General features: G+C 40.5%; 1 protein-coding gene across 1 annotated transcript in view; it reads right to left on the bottom strand.

Annotated features, from left to right (window-relative positions):
• Positions 1–1136: 1136 nt before the first annotated feature.
• The window catches only part of ank3a (ankyrin 3a), a gene marked incomplete at its 5' end in the record, with an annotated part of 63530 nt that continues 42205 nt past the window's right edge, over positions 1137–22461 (bottom strand). Inside the window, 20 exons of the mRNA XM_079458160.1 lie at positions 1137–3122; positions 3269–3353; positions 4177–4332; positions 4631–4714; positions 5448–5528; positions 6308–6488; positions 6621–7596; positions 9650–9793; positions 9902–10033; positions 10401–10475; positions 11130–18212; positions 18912–18990; positions 19508–19534; positions 19982–20104; positions 20277–20402; positions 20615–20843; positions 21322–21418; positions 21628–21829; positions 21969–22180; positions 22256–22410. Of these exons, the coding sequence (XP_079314286.1) occupies positions 3288–3353; positions 4177–4332; positions 4631–4714; positions 5448–5528; positions 6308–6488; positions 6621–7596; positions 9650–9793; positions 9902–10033; positions 10401–10475; positions 11130–18212; positions 18912–18990; positions 19508–19534; positions 19982–20104; positions 20277–20402; positions 20615–20843; positions 21322–21418; positions 21628–21829; positions 21969–22180; positions 22256–22410 (10228 nt within the window). The 3' untranslated portion in view covers positions 1137–3122; positions 3269–3287. The remainder of the gene's footprint in view (positions 3123–3268; positions 3354–4176; positions 4333–4630; positions 4715–5447; positions 5529–6307; positions 6489–6620; positions 7597–9649; positions 9794–9901; positions 10034–10400; positions 10476–11129; positions 18213–18911; positions 18991–19507; positions 19535–19981; positions 20105–20276; positions 20403–20614; positions 20844–21321; positions 21419–21627; positions 21830–21968; positions 22181–22255; positions 22411–22461) is intronic.

The following is a 22461-nucleotide window of genomic DNA, read 5'->3' as shown; positions in this document are numbered from 1 at the left end:
GTTTTATTATCCATTTAATCGAATCTAATACATTTTTAAGTGTGTACATTATTTCGCAAAATTACATTTGGAGGGCACACTGTATATTCTATAGTGCAACTGAAAACATATTCCTACTGCCATACAGGAGAGTGTATTCAATAGGTCAGTAGGCTAAACTTTGACATACTGTAACACTTTGGTCTTTATATAGTGGTGTGTGCAAAGTCAGCATTACAAAGTAAAATCCATTTAACCCACACAGTACAAAAATGTGACCCTACTATTAGACGATATAAAAATGTATGTTCAATGCAAAATTATGAGCCTGCTTTTTTCCAAATTTCTAAAATATCTAAAATATTCAATATTTTTCAGCACTCTCAAATTTTAAAGGGCAATATGTAAATATGAGAGCGGGAAACTTTTCTTAGATTTAGAGGATGATACAACATGACATTTACGCGCTGGATAATGCAGATAATCCAACCGAGTGATTATTAATGTTAAAGTAAGAGCATATCACACTTGGTCAGGAGTAACATTCAGATAAACAGCTGTGTAAGTTGGCATTTAATCAGCATTAGATGTATTGTGGCAATTCAAGTAGAGGGTTTGTTGAATTTCAACCAAATCAAACTTCAGGAGTGACCAAGTCATGCAACTGCAATGTAAAAGACTGATAGCGTGACAAGATACATAAAATGTAGTTTATCACATAAAAATGATTCACTGCTGTATAGCTTTAATTTGAATATGAACTTGTTTTCTTAGTATTTTAGGTCTGAAAATACAGAGCATCTTTTCTGTTATTTTGCCCCGTTTCTCCAGTTTTCATTTTGTGCAAATAAAGACAATATTTTTATTTGAAACATGAGAGAAATACTGTTAGTATGAAACAGAAAGGATCATTTTACTTAAAGACGAAAATAATTTTGAAATGTGACATTTACATTTAGTCATGATTTAGTCAGATGCTTTTATCCAAGGCGACTTACAAAGAGTTCGGGGAGCAATAAGCCATAACATGTGATCTCAATATTAATATAGTCACACATCAGGCACACTTCTGTGTAATATGAATCTCAAGGTCAGTATGTTTTATGTTTGTTTTGCATTGCTTTACTGGACACAAATATTACACCAAAACAACAGTATAAAAAAGAAATTGATTGCAAAATCAATGCCTTTATTTAATTTTTAAATCAGATTTTTTGTAAGACATTTGAAACATTATGGTGGCATCATAGTTGCTAGTTTCTAAAAGAGAAGATCTCCAATAACCAAAGTGCTATTAGAAGTACATTAAAATGGCTTCACTCATTGTAAGAATTGTACATCAAATGTTGCTCAGGTGAAAACTGATTTTAAACAAAAACAACTGATTGGACCATGCCAGGCTCCTCCCACAGTTTGATTGACATGTAACAGGGAAGCAGAACCGCACGCCCTCCATGACCTAGTTTCCATGTAAAGTCTTTCAGATCTTATTACCATAGTAAAGTTCAGCATACTTAATGATATTTCACACCATACACACCACAAGCTAAAAAAACTAACGCTATCGGAGGGAAAAACAAACAAACAAATTAATCTCTAAAGAAATATTATATATTATCAAAACCGATGCAGAACACTGCAACACACTGACTCTCTGATCTAAAATATATCACACAATTGGAAACAATTTATTCTAATACTTAGAATTATGACAATCCAGTGTGTGTCATACGTAATACATGAGCTATTAAATCTAGCTATTAAATCTATTCAATTGTCCCATACGAATAAGTGTGACTCCAGATGAAAATACTAAATGTTCACCTTACCTGAAACAAAACATAAAAATTGTATTTTAAAACCTCAGCAATCAAAAAAAAGGAGACATTCCTTTAATGGTTACAAATAGCCTTAAGACACGAAGAGACCTCTACATTTTACAGTCAATACACATGATACAGTGATAGTTAAACAGAGAGGCTGAATACTAGCATATACATTCTGAACACCTCAGGCTAACATCAGCAGACACTGTCTTCCATACAAAAGGATAACAGACACTACATTAAACTCCTAAGGAAGCGATCTCTTTAGTGCTTTTCACCCATTTCTACACGATAGACGCTTGTAGGGTGATGTTCTGGAATATAAAAAGTTGAGACAAATATATTTGTGTGCACACAAGAAAAAGTATTTTCGTATTTGTCTTTTAAATACAGTGTTTTGCAAACTTAGAAAAAAGGTTCTTAAAATAAGTTGAACTGCATGCATCAAAATATGAGTCCTCTGATTGACTTCTTTACAGAATCGGATACATTCCCACCTTGGGAATTGTTTGCAGTTGGCAGAGGATTTTAAGGAAACGTCCCCTGAAAACTGACCCAACTATTCTCATATACAAACATACCTACTATAATAATTCATTATACAAGAGCATGTGAAGTTTCACTCGAACTGTCTTTAAAACGTTGAAAGCACTTGTAAAGTGTACTTTTGCAGTGCTCTCAGAAAACCTAACTACTAAACTTTGTTTTTTACATAATATGTTTTATGTACAGAAAAGTCCACCGCATAATTTATTTCTGTTTTATAAATAAAAATAACACAGGGATCTTCCTCCTGATGTCGTGGGTCCACGGTAACACGTAAGGCGAATGTACATTGTGGTTCAACAGCATCTATATCGTTTTCCACACAAAAGAGGAAAAATAGCTTTTTGTGCCTTCTTTGGTCACAGGGAATTTGTGTTGGATTTGTTGTTTTTTTCAGTCTGGAGTAGTTTCAGGTGGGATATTTTGAATCTTCCCCTTTAACTTGCTCATCTGATATTCACGGCACAAAAACCTTTCTGATGGTCCATTTCAGCACAGGTATTAACCTTTCAGAAGAATGAAAAATACTCGGTCCCCCAGAAACAAGATTCGAAGTGGAAGTAGAATTCACCGGGACCCAACTCAGACTGGAAGTAGAATTCAACAAGACCCCCTTGGAACAGGAAGTGTGTCAGCCGAGTGAGATGCATGCTCATGCGTAAGCTGATACGTCAAGAGTTCTGTCTTTATGAATGCCATGCGTTTCAAAGTGGAAGCTGTAGATGGGTTTAGCGTTTGGTGCCCCTCCCATTAGGAAACAGATCAATATACCTGCAAACGTTAAGAGAAGCACAACAGAAATTAGGTTTCTGACATTTCAAACGTCCACCATCATCTGTAATAATGATGTGATGGCTGCCAACATGGGACATGAAATATAACTTAAAAAACAATAGCAAAAAGAGTGTTCAACCTGCCTGTAGTTGTAAGCCCCCACTATGAATGATGTTTTCTTTCTGATGGACGCTTGTCTTCCTTCTTCCTCACCTTGGAAATGTCTCCCTGTTTACAAATACAAAAAAAGAGTGAGAGATCCGTAACAGGTGTCCATTCAAATTTATTACAAATGTCATTTTAGCATCAACACTTTAATTACGGAAAAATGCTGAAAAGTTAATAAAAAACAGTTGAGTAGTACAGTTGAGTTCACAATATTTTTACTGCAGGTGGAATTCAGTGTCCAAGCTGGAGGAAAGACAAAAAGAAGGATTAAAGGGGAAGAAGAGAAAGCGAAGATGAAGTTGAGGTGCACACGGCTTTGAGAGGACCTTTGTGCAATAAAAGGTAAGAAGAGAAACAAGATGAAGAATTATTTTCAATATTAAATGCATCAAACCTATGAGTCTGCATCTAGAAAAAAAGTATCTTACAAAGCTTAAAAGTTAATTGAATGTTAAAAAAACCCAAACATTCAAAGTAAAAAGTTAGTCTTTGTGATCAATTGTGGTCTTCAGTTTTTATGTGTTGATTCCTGGTATCCTAAAACATCATGGGCCGGTTTCCCGAACAAGGATTAGTTTAAACCAGGCCTTAGTTAAATTAGGAAATTTAAGTTATGTTTAAAAACATACTTTACAAAAAACATCACTGGTTTGTCTTGAGACAAAACAATCGCACTGATATATTTTAAGATATGCCAGTGTAAATTATTTTCGTTAAAGACACCTCTAACATTTCAGTTAGTCTGGGACTAGCCTTAAGCTCTGTCCGGGAAACTGCCCCCATGTGCATTACTAACCAATATTTCTATAGTCATAGGTTTGAAATCATTCAGAAAAATCTGAGGTATCTGGAAAGAGAGACACTCCACACAGACTGTGCAAACCTCAGCATGTGCAGCTAGGTGGGTATGGATGTCAGGACCCATAGGGGACAAGCCCATCCCCAGGGCAGCAGGGTCTTCCTGTGACCCTGTGCCCCTCCCCAGGTCTTGGTTTTCAGGAGTGGGTGTGTCCACACGACAAATCACCTTTCTAATAACCTGTACGTGGGTATTAAAGGTTAAAGGTCACTATGAACGCAAGTCATATAAAACAATGCCAAAAGATAGTAATGAGTTAAGTTTATAAAGGAAGAAACTGCAAGAGAGATGAACAGCAAAGCTTAAAGCTCCAACACTCTTTCCAAGCCATTTTATCCTTCAGGAAATTGTATTTTTTTATTAGATGTGAGGATGACAAGGCAAAGTAAGAAATTAAAAGCACGCTAGGCGAGTAAATGAACATCAGAAACTGATAACAGAGAGGACTATAAATATATAAGAGAAACAACAGAGTTACTTTTCTAATAATAACGGTGCCATCTTCATCAATAAACTGTTCCTCTGAAACGGATTCGCCAGGAATGTTCCATGCCTCCTCCCCCTGAAGCAAGACACACTTTAGTTTAATATGCAGACAACCACACGTCCAGCACCTAAAGAAACAAGGCACCACACCTACAAGCATGTTTCCACACACCCAAAGCAGCCATCTGAACCTGCAACCAAAGTTGGTACTTTAAATATGAACCAACACGCCTTTATGCACTGCATCACAACCTTTAGAAACCACACAAAGCAGTAAGCTGGGCTCTTTTACGTGCATTTATAACTCGAGCATATTTAAAGATAATTGCTCAGAAATGGCTCCTTCATGTTTAATTTGTTTCAATTTTGTTGCATTTCTTTTTTATATAGTAAAAACATCTGAATATTGTCTCCAATCTTTTATTGCAGAGGTGGTTTCTGAGCAAATATAAGTACACATATCAGACATAAAGCCTGTTTCTCAGCAGAAAAAGGACTTCATATGCTCTTCATCTTATCTTACGAGACACAACTGACATTTTAAAGAGATCAAATTTGTGCTTGTTCTTTCCAAGCCTATCATAGTAAAGACCCCAAAAGACCCTTAAAAGATGAAAACCAAGCACCTGTAAGCAGATAACAACAAAGAAACCAACACAGAGCAAGAAACAAGTAAAATACATTTGACCAAAGATCGATCACTGTATTCTGACTACACAATCAGATTCATTTTCACCAAAACTGGACCTGGACCAAAATCTCATCTAGAGATCTGAACCTGACAGCGCTGCAGTTTAGCTGGCAGGTACCTTGAGAACGAGATGCCTGCGGAACACCTTGGTGGTGATTGTTCGCTCTTCATCCATACCGGTTTCTGTTGATGAACGCTGCTAATGAATAAATATAAAATACATCTTTATGAATGTGTATGTGCATTTGATCTTCTTTAACTGTACGTTAGTGTATATAATATGATTATCAGTGTATTAGTTCTTCTGGAGCAAAGCTGCAAAGGGTCCAAATTAACTTTCTGTCACATCTGACAATTGTAAATCCAACATCCATAAATATTACTTACAGATCATGAAATTACATATTGTATTGATAAGTGTAAGTCATTTGTTATTCAAAGAATCATAAATGAGATGAAACTAAAAAACAAAGTCCAAAAAAAGCACCAGAACACTGGTGATTTTGTGTTTTTATTTTGGTGTCTTAAAGCAATGAACATTCAGACATACTAGATTAACTTTTAACGGAAATACTTTAACTCTAACACTGTGTCTACACCGGACGCGACAGGCACGATGCGACATGACAACCTGCTTGTTCTTAATGGGTTTGTCGCATTGTGCCGCACCGCATCCAGTGTGGACAAAATTTCAATAATAATGCTTTTCTAATGTCTTTTGTCGTGTCGCATCACGCCGGATGCGTCCGGTGTAGACACAGTGTAAAACTCTTGCTGGATGTTAATTCCGGACCATGGTTCTGAACAAAATAACTAAGGTTCAATATAGACTTCTAGATTCTAATTGCAACGACACATGATCTCATTTCATAGTAACAAAGATAAGAAAGAATGCATTCAATACAGTAAGAAGTAGCAGGTGTTTTACAAAGGCGGTAGCACCATTATCTCATCTGCTGGTAATTCATTAATTCTCACCTGGACCTTGTGCTCAGCGATCAGCGCTCCTTCCTGTCTGCCCGCCCCTGCCTTCACACCATTGGTGGATTCCTGAGACGCTGAGCAGTGAGGCGTGGCGTTGGAGTGCGCACCGTTTTGTCGAGGTTTCCCTGAATCTCCTCTAGATGATGATGTTATGGAGTCACTGGAGTTCTCCTGGCTAAAAGAGTTTCAATTTAAGAACATAACCTGTCTCACATTTAAAGATCATTTAAACACTACTTAAATTTTGACGATATAAACCTAAGAAGCTATTTGATGTCAGAAAATTCACAAGTGTACGTTGAATTACCTGTTGTCCTGTCTGTCTGACCCGAGACTCCGCCCTGAAGTGGGATGCTCAGCGTTAACTTTGGAGGTCTCACTAAGCCAGCCTGCGGAGAGCAAGCACAACTCAGACTCATTTTGCTCAACACCTCTCACCATCTTTGTCACTTTCTCCTGAATCATCTCCTCGTTCACTTCCCTCTCTTCAATATAGGCTCCTGACACCTCCAGCAAACAGTGCAGTTGCTCCTGCCTCTTCTCACTTTTCTCCTCCTCATCCTCCTCCTCCTCATCCTCTTCTCCTAAACCAGACTCCTTCAGAACCTCTATCCAGGGTCGCAAAGGCGGGTCAGAGATATCATCGACTTTAAACTCGTTCAGGTTAACCTGTGGTGGTTGCGATGGAGATGATGTTAATGATGATGTATTCTTGCAATCTTCTTTCTCCTTGTGCATCAGGTCACTTTCATTTTCCTGTCTTTCCACCTCATGTTCTTCTCCTTGTTCGTCGTGTTGAGACCCATGTATCGGGTGGTCCTGCTCGATTTGAGATGGTTGGATTGTGTTTGTGCCAAATGGTATAGAGGGGTTTAGATGAGGTTGAGCAGAAGGGAGACACAGTGTGCCAGGGGTAAGATGTGTTTCAGCTAAGAGCTCTGTTGTGTGGTTGTCGGAAGAGAGCTGAGGGTGTGTGTGAGGATCAGGGGAGTGTGTGTATGGGTGTGCGTGGGTGTCGGAGTGTATTTCAGCAGATGTTTCAGAAAATGTCTGAGTGTAGTTTGCAGACTGGGCCAAGGGCAGGTCGCAGGGTCTGGAAAAGGTGATTCTGACAGACGCGTTCTCGTCGCACTGCTGTGTCCCCCAGGAGGGGCTGTAAGGGGGAGGGTCAAGGGGCAGATCTAAGATAGGTTCGAGGTCATCAGACATAGAGAGGCAGTTAGAGGGCGGAATGGGGATGGGGTTGGTAGTTGACTGGAGTTGAGCCAGGATGTGGCAGTAACCTGAGTGAGATGACACACATACAGATGGATGGACGTGACAAAACCCAATTACAATCACACACACATATACGTGCTTAAAGGAATTGTTGTTTGTGGTATTGAAAGAGCTGTGTCAAGATTCTTTAAAATGTTTAACTTTCAAGAAAATAATTGGCAGAATTATTATTTGGGGATTAACTATTCCTTTAAACATAGACATAGACAATCACCTAAGCAGACCTTAAGGAGCAAAAGCAAAACCAATTAATGATCGTGTTTCCTAAAGTTAAAGCGGACACAACACACAATCCATACAGACACTCAGTTAATAAACAATGACAATGGAACAGATTTAGATTCCCAAACACAGAGAGGGTAACATGTGCATGTATGAGCATGTGATTTCCCCACACCAAAAATAACAAAGAGGTTCTAAAATACAGTCTAATTTACGCAACAAATGTACAAAAGAAACGCATTAGAATCCATTATGATTAAAAATAAATTCCTCACTGGATGTGGCGCATGTCGTGTCCGTTGTAGACACGGTGTCACAGCCAGTTGGTATTTTGTTTGCATCTACACAAGAAGCCAATCATTACAAAATAAGGACAATAATCCACAATTCTACTTGTTCAGATGTTGCGTAAAATATGCATCTCTACCCAATATATATGAGGCCCCAAATGTGGTCAAGCTAATTTAAGAATCATGATATGCTCAAATAAAGAGTTAAATAGTGGAAGAGTTAAAGCGGTGTGATGGATTTGTGAGGGGTCCTGGGGGCACACAGGGGCAGTGACAGCATGCACAAGGGGGCAAAAGTGTGGGAGGTGGGGAGGAGAGAACAGGACTCGAGCAGAGCGATGTACAGGGAGAGGAAGAGGCTAGATGAGATGGGCAAGGCTAGGGAGGGAGACAAATTCTACATGCAGAAACAGGAGATGACAGGTTGAGAGAGAGTGAATGAGCAAAGGATGGTGAAGGAGATTTTGTAGAATTTGGTGGTTTGGAAGTAGAAGGGGTTTTGTGAGTGGGAGATGAACAATCTTGTGTCACAACAGGAGGTTGAGCTTCAGGGGCAAACAGCAAATTTGATGCAGAAAATGATTTAAGAGTTGTTTTGGTGGAGCATGGGAAAGAGGAGATGACAGCTTTAGAGTAAACACAAAAAAGTTCAAATGACATAACAATGACATTGTGAATGACAAAAATAATCCAGGGGTAGTTGGGAAGGGGTGAATGATGGACAAAGGGTGAAATTATGGATTGTACTGGAGAAGAGGACAATTCCTTTTATTACATTGGACCAGGTTGTCAAAGGATGTCACAGAAGACTGTCAGGAGGACAAGGAAACTATAGAGAGAAGGGTGATCTCCTTCGTTCCCTTCTTTTTCCTTCTTTTTTTATCCCTTGCTCCAGTGCAGGGCAGGAGAGAAGGATATACGGAGGAGGAAGCAGGTCAGAGCTTGAGAGGCAGAGAAGAGCTGAGTCTTTTAACTGAGGCCATGCGCTGCAGTCCACCACATGAAAAAAATAACCTTTCCAACCCTCACATAAAACATTTTGATTAAAAAAAACAGTTGGCAATAACATGCATCTGGTATAGGCAAAACACTAACTACATCTTGACCTAAAGTAAAAAACGATTAAATGGCAGAAATCAAGTGTTTCATAATCCACTGGCAATCTAAATTTTTGTATAACCGAAAAGTACTGTTTAGAGCAGCCCTTCCTATACTTGTTGTGGCAAAGCAACATGCTGTGATTGCTTCACGTCACATGACCATATACATGCATGTTCAAACCGGGTACATGCATATGGTGTTGGGAGGCAGGGAAAAGGGTAACAGAAATGAACTCTCTGAGTAAAACAGAAAATACAGTCTTTAAAATAAAGAGTGATTCAAGGGCCTTGTGTGACTCTTGTCTGATTAGGGCCAGAGTCTCTTGGTGGCCCATTTGTTTTGAAACTTGGCAAACTGCACAAGGAGGTAGAGGAAAAAACAAAGGTGACAAAGAAGGAATGGTTTGGGAAGGTGGGGGGGTCAGCTAGATGGGGCTAAACTTTACCATCCGCCTTCTCCTGGCACACAGCGCTATCATCTGCAAAACTTCTGGTGCCTGAAATGTTACCATAGTCAAATATGGGCCCTTCCAGCAGAGTCACAATATCCATCCGGTTCACTTTAGTCAGGACCGCCGTCAGTGCATCCGCTAAGAAAAGAGGTTAGTACAACTTAAGAAAACTTTGACAAAGAATTGCATGTATTGTCAAAATATGTGCTGCATAAAAAGGTACGAGAGACAAAAAATTATTCTCACTCGTAGCGTTTTTCCCATCCCGACTGACCCACTTCTTGAGGAGCATAAAGCTCTGGGCTGTGAGAGAGTTTGGGTTCTCGGTGCGAACGTGGTTTATCTCATCCACAGAAAAATTCATCTCCCGAGCCAGTTCTAAAAAAAGGACAGTACATTTAAAATTAGAAATGCTACGTCTATATTGGCCCGCTATTATTATGATGTTGTTGAAGACTGGCTTTTGGCTTTCAAATACATTTAATGCATTTGAAAGTAATATCAAAATAAATTATACAGAGATATACATTCGATCTTTGTATGTTATCAGTTGTAAAGAATAATGCAGAATTTAAAAATGCACTGCAATACCAAGCATGGGCTATAGCAGAGTTAAGATATCTTTACAGCACACCTTACCTTACAATGACTATAAATGGTGGTCACATTTGACTTCCTATCTATGCAACTGATATTTCTTTCTTGACAAATAGGACTGTAAAATGTACTTAAAAATTTGTCTCACCTGTCCAACTCAGTCCCAGGTGATCGGCCACAATGGCCATGCGAAGATCTGTTCTTTCACAGGGACTCTGTGGACCTGTGACAAGATACAAAACATTAACAATTGAAAGTCAATTTTACATACTAATTTTAAATAAATATCCAGATGATGTCCTCCTTTTCTGGCCAAACATGCCTTTTCAAATTAAGAAAACTATAAACAAAGTGACTGGACAGAAAACCTAAAGGACATTCCACATAAACTGTGTTTGGCTAGGAAAGGAAGAACAGACAGTAAAAAACGTTTTAGCTACACAGCTGGTGCTCTGATTGCATATTTGAGATTTTTCTGTGAATCTATGCAGGCAATAACAATGAGCTTATACACGTGTACAAAAAATTAAAATGAAACGAATAAAGATGGACGAATAAGCATGCAGACAATACTGTAAAATTTGTCTTACAAAGTTCAATAACACTGAAATGGGTATAAATTCCGCAACAACGTTCTATAAACAAAACCCTGCAGAGAGAGACTGTTCAGTGTCCCACCCTCATTACAATGATAAATTATTTGTGTAAAGTAAGGAAAGATCTGACAGGGACGGATACAGTAAGATACAGTCACACAGCACAGTGATGAAAGAATGACATAAATGACAGCTACTTTTCACGCCACAGGCAATCCAATCAGTCACAACGGCTCATGCAACTAAGGATCAAATAAAATTTTCAATAAAGTTTTACAAACTAGGCTTGATCTCCGCGACGGGGGGCGACCTGCGAGCCCCTTCGTTCTTACTGCCCTCCTTCCCTCCTCCAGTCCGCTTACTCCTCCTTCTCTCACTGCCCACCGCCCTGGTGACCTTTGATCTCGAGGGTTTGACCCCTCGGGAGGAGCCAGCGGAGAGGGAGGGCTGGGACTGAGAGGGGTCCGATAGTGAGGTGCTTCGTGATGTGCTGCTGTCCTCCTCCGACTGCTCTCCCTGCGTCTGTTTCTCCTCGTCTGAAAGTCGTTCGGCCACTTTTATTGCTTCTCCGCTAACGTTCTTTAAGAATTCAATTGACTGTCTACACACTTCACTTATTTTGCCTACACCTGCCTCCCTAACTGACCCACCAGAAGCTTTATCTTTGAACGACAGCCTAGAAGGAACTACTGGCCTGACTGATCTTTCTGACTGCGTGGGCTTGCTTGACCTGGGAACTACCTGAGCTGTAGGAGTTGAGCTGACTGTACTATTTCGTTTGACCTCCTTGACCGGAATTCTAGATTTGGGCTCAAGCACTACAGATGCAGGGTCCACTTTCCTTGCTTCTGGCCTCACAACTTGCTTAGGTTTCTGCTTTCCTGAATTGTGTGTGTTAAAATTGAACCCGGTTGCCTTGACTGGGAGCCTAGACTTGTGCTGCCTGTTCTCAAAGACGACTTTACCCTGAATATTCTGATTGCTAGCACTCTCTGATTTCTCCCCAGAGTTTCTACAGAACTGAGCTTCTATCCTGCTAGCCTTCTGTAAGGTGGGTTCAGAAGATGACTGCAAATTGAACACTACGCTACCACACTGGATGTAGTTGGACTGGACATTGGAGGACTCTAAATTATTGTTGTTATTGCAGTTTTCTGAGGGGTAATCTTTACTGCCTGTCGTGGAAGACTCAGTGCGCTTTCTATCAGAGGGACCCTCAGCTAACTTTGACTCCAAGCTAATGTATTCTGGAGCCTGTCTGTGTGAAGATTCTGCCCTAACATCAGTCAGTTCGGCTGAGCCGGAGTCTTTTTTTATAGTAATGGAAGCTGCGATGCCCATCTTAATGGGGGTGCGTAATTTGGGGTCGACCTTGGAAGCTGTGACAGTGCATGAAGTGGTGTCAGCGGATGGAGGTGCATCCGGGCAGTCAGTGCTGCCCTGCGCTGTGCTGCCTCTGGATGGTGTTATATCTGATGTTGCCTCTACCTTTCCCTCTACAGCTCTCTCCCCTGCCTTCAAGTCAGAGGCGACTACCCCCGCATTCCTGCCCACTTTCCCCTTGTCCCCATCTGAAGTATGCTCACCAATCTGGAAAAACTGAAGTCTTTCTTCAACAAAGTCCCTCTTGCTCATGTCAATAGCACCACTGCGGGTCATCTCAAACATCTTGCCCTCGTGGAAGGGGAAAGGGTTAGGCTCACTAGTTGGGGTGCTCTCATCGGTTGGGGTTCTGGCTGGCGTGGTATCCGGCGTGGTTGCTTGTGATTTGTCGTCCACTGATAAAGCGCAATGCTTTGGATCTTCATCTTTGTTTTTAGAATCAAAAGCTTCATCTTCTCCCGCTTTACCAGACCAGGGATCAAAATCCAAGCCTTTAGTTGCCACTGTTTTAAAGGTAGTGTTCATGCCCTCTTCTAGTTGACAACTGAAATAATTTTCTGTAAAGCCTTGCCTGTCAGGGTGTCTTCCCTCCAAAGAATATATTTTCTCCTCTTCATCTTTCCCATTATCAGATTTTCTCCCAGATGACCTACTTGCCTTTTCACCTGAATCATCATTTGGTGTGCTTTCCTCTTCTATAACTGCAAGTTTGCTCTGGCTGAAAGAACTTGCTTTTCCCTCATTGCTGGATGTTTTTGGGTCACTCAGCCCGTCATCTTCATCTTGTAGCTCATAGCCATCAAGGGAATCGATCTCAGTTGCATCAGTATCGTGAGAAAATTCAGCAGTTGTTGCAATAGAACAATCAGTAATAGATTGATCATTTCCATTCTGCTCACATTCTACCTCCTCTCCTTTTACAATGCCATTGATGCCTGGCTCTTTGGGGTGTGAGCTGTTTCTCTCTGGTTTCCTAGGCTTGATATGTTTCTCGCCCTCCTCTGGCATTTTGAATATGTACTTTTTGTTAGGGGCAGGCTGAAAAACAGATTCATCATCACTAGAGTCACTATTGTCAGCTCCTGATGGGAGAGGGGAAGGAGGCTGGACTCTAATGATAGGTTCAGCAAGGAGATGCCTGTCATGTTCCTCTTGGAGGTTTACCTCCATCATCTCTGTTTCTGCTTCAGAGGAAGGGCATGACCCCCTTTTATCAGGGTCAGCTTGCTCACTTTCCAAAGGCGGTGGTGGTGGGAACTCGATGTAAGCTATACGCTTGTCTTTTCCTCTTTTTCCAGATGAGTCTTGCTTCCTTCTTGAAGGCTCTGGTGTTTGAGTGGCAGGTTTGGCTTTATCTGCTGGTAGTTCCTTAAAAATAAATGTCTTAAGCTGCTCCTCTTCCTCTGACTCTTCCGGGATTGGGTTAGGCATGCCAGTCATGGAACCTATGATAGAGTCAGGAGCTCTGGAGTTCAAGTCACAGCTGACCTTCTCAGATATAGGTGTCCCATGAGTTACTGGACTCTTGCCTGAACTGTCCATAAGTGTAACCTGCTCTAGAGTGTCAGCTTCAGGACTACCCTGTGGGGACGGTGGCTGTTTCTGTTTAACAGTATAAAATGCTCCACGTGTTTCGTGTACTGTCCTGCTCTCGTGGCTTACAACTTTTTTGTAAGTGGCAGTTTCTTTCTCATACTGTTTACCTACTTGAATGCTGACATAAACAGGAAGAGGTTTAATGTCTGCATTGACACCTGGAATCACTTTTTCAATATACGCAACTTGGTTTTCATCAACACCGTTACAGACTATGTTAGCAATCTGCTTTTTAGAATCTGAGTTCACTATTGATACATTACTAGACTTGCTAGCACCAGAACTAGGGTGAGTTCCTGTTCTTTCAGATTTGGAACAATCTAGCTTTAATGTGCTACCATGATGATGGTCTATATAACTAGATGACACCCTAACAGGAATTTGCGATTCGGAGTTTTTTTTTAGAGCCCCATTGCATTTTTCAATGTTATCAGAATCTTCTCGAATTACCATCTCTGTGTAAACTATCTTTTTAGAAGTTTCTTCCTTGTTTCCATCTCTATATGAGTGCTGCTCATTCTGCGATTCTTCCTTTTGCCTATCATGCACTAACGTGTGGGTAAGCTTTGTCTTTGGGGCTTTCAATTGCCCATTGCCATGATTTTCCCAAGTTTTGTATATTTTTCTGTCTTCACTGGCAATTTGTTCTTTACTGGAGAAATTTTGTTGTGTTTTTTGGGAAGAGTTATCTGATCTATTTTTCTGTCTATCACTATGCTGATTTTGAGCTTTCCGAACATTGTTACTATGCCCGCCCTCACTGTCTTTTTTGGGGCTTCTCTCAGTTTCCGAAATCTCTGATGACTTTGGAAGAGTGCCCCCAGCAAAAACTTGATAAACAGGAAGTTTACTTTCCTGCAGCTTCCTTACAGGTGATCCTGAAGTTTGTCCCCGTTGGGGCCCTTTCTCTTGTTTCTGAGCCTCTGATTCAAATTTCATTCGGACCGAGCTAACTTTAGATGTGGAGGGCTGGAAATACTTAGAGGATTCACTCGCACTGCTTGCAGATGAGCAGTCAGCTTTCTTGGGATCATCATTGTATTGAAGCAAAACCCGTCTTTCAGGGCTGCTTGGTAGACTGGCGCATTTTCTGTCATGGGAACCGTATTTATCCCTAAACCTGTCTCTACTCCAGTCTTCTCCGTTTCTATGCACTGACCTCTCTGGGCTACTGCAAGTTGAGCTGGGCCCAGAACGAGTCTCTCTTGCATCTTGCCTGCGATGCTTCTTCTCGGGAGACTGAAGCTCATCATTCAGTTTTTCAGTTTTATCACGAAAAAATTGTGAGACCTCACTAAGTTTTTCCTCTGCCTCTTTGACAGTTCTGTTTACTCTGTCTTCATATTTATTATTCTCTTTGCTTTTACTTTGCCTGTCCTCAGAAACTCTCATCCAAATAGACTTCTTTGGACTATCAGGATCAGAGGCATATTGGACCAAAGTGAGTTTGTCATAACTGTCATCTTCTGATGATCTGCCAGATCTATCAGACTTTAGCATGAATTCTCTAACTGAACCGTGTGCTCCCTCACCATAGTAGCGTGACCTGTCAATCACAGATTCATCTGAGTCTGAATGGGAGGAGTCAAACTTTTCTGAGAGGAGCATTTTGTCTGCAAACTTGTATGACTCTCCCCTTGTTTCAGATGATTCATCATCATGGTACTCTACCGAATGCTGACTCAGCAATTTCAAAGTCTTATTATCTTCCACATGTCTTCTGGAGTCCAAATAGCAAGAAAGAGACTCCTCAGTGTCTATGTTGTCATGTTGTTCATTGCCCATCCTATTTTGCAGTTCTTTAATTCCACCTTGACCTTGATATATGTACATTTCCTTCTCTGGGTGATTTTTGGTTTCTCTTATAATAACTTCAGTTGGTTCTGCTTTATTTCCTTTCTCAATGTGAACCTCAATAATGCGCTCAACTTTTGGCATTGGATCTATAGCTTTAAGGGAATGCTCTGCACTTTCACTGCTGTTTTTGTGCTCAAACAGGCCTGTTAACTCTCTGGATGGATCCTTTCCAGACTGGAAGGCCTTCATTATGTCTCGAACAGACATGGTCTCTTCCATCCCTTTAGATGCAGCCTCTTTAGCTGGGGCTTTGTGGTACACCATTCTTGTAGTTGTTGTTATGTGAGTTTCCTCTTTGACCCGCATGCCTTTGGCCATTGCATCATCCTCTGCATTGACTCTGGCTTGATAAGCTTTTACTCTTTCTTTAATGGATCCACCTGGTGATCGTGGCTCATTGTCAGCACACCGTAGTGTAGGCTTTGCCATCCTAGCCTCCTCCAATACTTGTTCCTTGGGATCCTCTGGAGGCTCATAACTTCTTATGACATGTACAACTTCAGTGCGTGTTTCAGTAATGACTGGGGGAATCTCCTGAAAGAGCCCTTTGGGGCCCATTCCCTCTGCACTTTGGGGAGCTGAAGGTGTTCTCTCACTACGAGTCTCAAAGCCGCTGTCTGAGAGTGGACTCTTGTCTTGGTCATGGGAGACATCATCTGGAGAGTCGAAAGCTATTTCGGGGCCAAACAATGCATCGGCTAACTTTGACAGTTCTTTCTCTGAAGGGGAATGCCGCATGTTTATTGGAGGCATTTTAAGCTTATGCTCCTGTAATGCCATTGCAGGTTTTAGGACACGTTTCTGTTTCTCCTCTCCTTCTCTCCTTGATTCTTCGGTTCTTTGTTTAGCCTCTGCTATTTTAGAAAGAGAGCTTGTGCCAATGTCATTGGTTAGGTAGTCAACTACTTTGGCAAGATTGAAATTTCTCTCTGAAACTGGTTTCGTTTTGACCTGAGGGGCTAGCGTTTCGTATCGAGGGGGGGATCTCCATTCATTTTGTGGATTATCATCAACGTCATCCTCTAGAACATCTTCTGTCTTGCTGTTTTTAATATTTGCTTTACTCTCCCTTAAAACATCCTTGCTGAGAATTTCACTAACTTTGACCAGGTCTTGTTTGACCTTCTCTACAATCTTAAAAGGCTCCTCATCATCTACTTTATGTTCATTAGAATCAGATGGATAACCTTTGGAAGTTGAACTTGTATCAGTTTGCAAAAGGGCAGACATTCTGATTAAGTCCTCCTTCATTTCAGCCACATCTTTAAGCATCTCCTGGCTGTTGGATAAAGGGGACGAAGAGGTAGTGGATTTGAGTGTCCCTGTTGACAAGGGAGTTTTAACAGGGGACAGAGTTCTGGCAAAAGAGGACTGATTCTGCGCAACCTCCTGGGGCATGGCCTTTCTGGGGGACAGGAGAGCCGCTGTTGACATGGAGACTTCAGGGAGCTTTTTAAACTGGTGTTCTGGCATGACATTTATAACAGAATAGACAGGCACAGTTATAGTGCTAGAAGTGACAGAAGTGGTAGAGTTGGCAGGAGACCTAAGGGAGGCATACAGTGAGCTTGATGCAGAGGAACGGATAGACTGGTAAGAGGACGACGGAGTGGACGACATTGACTTCAGAGTGCCATAGCCAGCCGAGCAAGAATTCAAAGTTTTTTCCACTTCATCAAAAGCGGCATTTACACTTGTTGTTGCTGCATTTGTTGTGGCTTGAATCCTTTCCTGCAGAGTGCTGTTAAGATGCATTGTTGGAGAAGAGGAGCGATACTTGGTTGGGGAAACTGTCCCATTGATCAATGCTGCAGTGGGTGAGCAGGATTTCAATGGTGAGGAGAGTGATGACAAGAATCCCCTGGCAGAGCCAGAGGCATCAGTGTTAGCTCTGTTAGAGGAAAAGCCTGGGACAGTTTTAATGGGGGAGCAGGATGCTGAAGGGTTTGAGGTTACAACAGTCTTGTAGGGCAAACTTGAGCTGTACATGTTTAAAGAGGATTTAGGTGAGGCTGGAGGGGTCATAGCAATAGAGGATCTTTCCAGCAGAGTCCCTCCAGATGGTACTGGGGAAGTCCTGGCTGATAGGCCCGCAAGTCCTTTAACTGAAATGGGTTCGGGAAAACTCTTCCCTGGAGAGGACAAAAGGGTGGGCGAGGCTTGGACTGGGTACTGGGCACCTTGAACTACAGTCTTTATAGGTGAGGAGATGGTTCTGAAAGATCGAATTGGTGATGCAATGTCGCTGGCAGATTTAACAGAGGGCGCCGGTGAGCCTCCAATGACGGATTTGCTGGGAGAAGCAGAGTTCACAGACCAAACCGACCTCATTGGGGAGGCTGAGGGGGTATTGGATGAAGAGCTGGAGAGGGAGCCAAATCCGGACTTGGCCTGGCTAGGCACATTGACAGGAGAGCTGTTTGCCCAGGCCTGGTAGGAGCGCGTCGTAAAGACAGGCTTGTAAGCGTAGCCAGAAGGCTGCGGCGGTGTGGTTTTTGGAGTGGTGTTATGACCTCTCTCAGCTGCTTCTGGTTTAATTAAATGAATAAACATAACATAAAGCAAACAGAAATAGTTAAAAAGAGAGAGAAGAGAAAAAAGAAAAAGGTTTAGTCAGAGGAAATCCTAAACAAACAGCAGTTGGAAATACTTTGGAAAAACTGTGAAAACATGAAACAAACCTGCAAACAAATGAAATGTAATTTGTTCAGAACTTAAATGGGTGAAGATGTAAAACTAACCCTAACCAGCCCTTTAAATAAAATAGACCAACAAACTAAAAATATTCTAAAACACATTTAAATGAAAATGTAAACTATTCAAAAGGAAAATACACAAAACAAAAACAAAAAATGAAGATACAATGTCATTAATGAACAAAAATAAAGTGGTAAACAGTAATATTAAATTCCAAAGTTTTTATGATGAACATCTACAAGATGAACAGTACAAAAATACAATGGGCAATACACAATCATGGCAGCAAATCATATGAAATGTGTTACAATGAAAACAAAAACAAAATCAGCACACCAATAAAAAAATCAAAAAAGGGCAAAACAATTAACAAACAAACAAATTAAACTGTCTATGTGTACACAGACACTTCATACTGGCAGTTATATTTCTGAAAAATTGAGAAATATGAAGTTTTTAAACCTTTTTATAGATTTTTATCAAATTCCAGAATAAGAATGAAGTTTGGAATAAAAACATATATGACTCACTGGATGCTGGGTCGGCCAGATAGCTGTAGCGTTTTCGCAATGCTAAAGAGGCAAAGGTATGGCGTCGATCTTTGTCATTCTGCAATAACAAAAAAGTAAAAACTTAAAAAGTAAAACAAAGTGATAAAAAGCTGCTAATTTACAATTCTATTAGTTTAACTTTGAATGAAAAACATATATGTGGGTCTTTAACATTTACAATCTTTAACAAATATATTTTTTATGCTGTTTATCCTCAAAGATACTCCAAGGTCTTTTGATTTTATGAAGACCAGTTATTTTTTGTTCTTTTCTTTATCTTGTGGTACATTCACATCAAAATGTGGTCCATTGAAAGAGTGACGACTAAAGAAATATATTTCTTATTAGTGTGAAAGTTTGGTCTCGTCTGTTCCATTTTGAAATTAAATCAAAGAAAAAATCTGCAAAATAGATAAAAAATATTTCCACCAAGCCACAAAAAAGCAACACTTCAAAATCCAATGATAAACAGAAATAGAAGTCATGCGCTTGCCTGACTTCAGCCAATGTGAATAAGCATATGATCATGTAAGTCCCACACTAAAGGAAAAGGTGCACAATGTATGTATATTTACCTCATCATCAGGATCTGACTCCATTTCCTAACATTTCCCACGATGCATTGCAGTAACAGATAATGCAGCAACAGCCGATGACGATGGGTAGATAAATTAAAACGATGGTCGCATGAGAGGAGAAAAAGTAAAGGAGCAGAGATTGGAAAGTAAACGAGTCGAAAGGTAAAAATGCAAACACAGAAGAGCAAGACTAGTGCAGAATAATGTTACAGCAAAAGCAGCAACAGCAATAGCTCTTTGACAATTTTATATTTTACATTTACATTTAGCAGACGCTTTTATCCAAAGCGACTTACAAATGAGGTAAACAATAGAAGCAATTGGAACAACAAAAGGACAACAAAAAGCATAAGTGCAATAAAACTGGTCTCATATAGACTACCACAGTATATAGAGCTAAGTTATTTTTTAAGTTAAAGGCTATATAGACTACATCAAAGGAAATGTCTTTGAATCATGTTTTTGCTTTACCTTTCTGTGTGTTGGCAGTGTGAAATTGAGGTTACAGATTGCACTTTGTGTCAGTCCTTTTGCAGTTTTGGGCTCTTGGAGGAAAGATATTCTCCCACATGGCTCTTGACCCATATCTCTGACCTACACAAAAAACAGCCATTCACACAATATACATGTGCTTAAATGTCACATTGGAACATCATGTCATCTTAAAAAAAAAATATATATATATGATACTGATATGCTAATTACTAATAATTTTAGGATTATTAGGATGGATTAATGTACTGCTTAATGTCAATGTCTTTCAAACCTTGATATTGAATGGAAGCCGGTTCTCTTTGAAGGCATAGAAATTAAAAATAAGTGGCTGCCCACTCTTTATCAGAGGGGAGATGTTGCCGCAGCAGTCTACATAAATCGGCTTGCCCTCCAGAATCTGTCAAAGAAGGAATCATCATTAAGTTTATGTATGTCTCTATAATATTTATGAATGATCAGGAAAAGGTTATTGTATCTATAAGACATTTTAAATGTTTTCATCAAATCAACATAGTTTCCAAACACTGTTCATGTATAATTATTCATGTGTATGTGTATACAGCATGTCAAGCTTGCATGTGTAAACCAGTATATGTTACGAATCCACACCTCAATATCTTTGCTCCTCGCCACCTCCTCAAAGTTCTCCTGCTGTTCTAGAGTTTTGTCGACTTTGTCATCAGTCATGCAGAAGCAACGCAGACGGGACTCTACAGGGTCAATCATTTTCGCGAAAACCACAAACTTGGCCAGGTATGGAACACAGATCAGCTCTCGGTACAACTGAGATGCTAAACCCACCGTCTCACTGATTTGTTGACAGTCTGCCAACCAAAATCTACAGAGAGAAATGGAGATACATGAAAGTTATGCATGAAAGTTATGCATCTTGGCTTCCAAATCAAAAGTCGGCTACACTCTACACAAAAACACAATCTTTATTTAAAGAGCCTACTGGTTATTTGCTATAAGACAAAGCCATTAACCCTAATGTAATTGATTACTTTTACTGTATATGGCCAACAATGAAGAAAGTTAATATAAAAGGTGTATGTTTTTGTAAAAAAGTTTATTTGAATCTCTTTATAACCTTATCTATATTGATTTGAACGGGCGGTAGTAATATTTGCAGTCATTTTTTTAACTAGCGTGTGATATAAACATGCAGGTAAACATGACAATTTAATGTGGGACTGAGATGTCCTCCACTTCAAAACAAGAAAATGATTTGTTTCTCTGCATCTGATATATTTGATATCAGCTGGGACATTTACAAACACAAACTGTAGTGGTCATGATGGATGTGTTCGTCTCACCTGGCAGATACGTTTGTGGTAAAAGACACACAGTCTGTGACAAAGGAGAGTGGAGTGGTCCCAGTAATGTCTTCCCACTGTGCAGGTGACGTTCCACCTAAAAAGAAAAAAAAACCTTTAAACACTAAAGTGGGCCTCTACAGAGCCTGCATATTATCACAACATTATCCCATTACTGTCAAAGCATATTACTATCCACATCATCTGTTAATACAATACTGTGTTGAGAATGAGATACAGTGGTATGTATTTCCATTTTCTGTAATAAAACACAATACATACACCGACAATACTGACATACTGTACCTGTGATGCTACACAGCAGTCTTAGGCAGGGGGCGGATTCTCCTTTGCGTCCAACTGCCTCTTTGGATCTGGGTGGTACAGGGATTGTCATGGTAATTGGCTTATGAAATTTTCTCCTCCTGGGCTCCACGGTAACAATCGGGCTAAATGATGCTCGGTTACCAATGATGGTTCGCACCATATTCTCAGGCACTGGCTGTGCCTGAGACAAAGCAAAGAAAGGGAGAAAATAAGTGGAAAGGAACTGTGGTGATATGCAGTGTTTTGAAGATCACTGCATTCATTTAAAGCACGGACTGCTTTGACATCTCCGAATAAAAGCGTTTAATAATCCTATTTACCTGCAATCCAACCCGAATTTTCTTAGTAAGTGCCCCCTGAGGAAAGGAAGCCTTGACCATAGGAACTGCCTCACTACTCAAGACTCCACCCTCTGGCCCCATGTGATCACTTTCCTGCTTGATGCGTGACACCACCGCAAAGTATTGTGGGAAGTCTTTTGTGATTATGCGGCAGATGCGCTTCTTTTCCAGCTCTGCCGGGCTGTCCATCTCTATAATTAAAAGCATTATTAATTTGTAAAGTTATTACTGGATGGTTTCGGAAACGGCATTAGCTGTTTGATTACCCTCGTCCATGCCATTCAGGATAGAGGTGAGCTCGGACGCTTTACACTCGTAATGATGTTCTTTCCAGGTCTCGCCGTTATCGCTGCGTAAAATGATTAGCTCTCTCTCCTTTCCTCGCATGGAGCCGAAATGAGGTGTTTCTACGATCACAGGCCTGAAAATGAATCACAGGACAGTGAAACTGCTGAGCTGCGGGTAAAACTAT

Source organism: Barbatula barbatula (assembly GCF_947034865.1).
Source record: "Barbatula barbatula genome assembly, chromosome: 6".
Lineage (NCBI taxonomy): Eukaryota > Metazoa > Chordata > Actinopteri > Cypriniformes > Nemacheilidae > Barbatula > Barbatula barbatula.
This window is presented reverse-complemented; position numbering and strand designations above follow the sequence as displayed.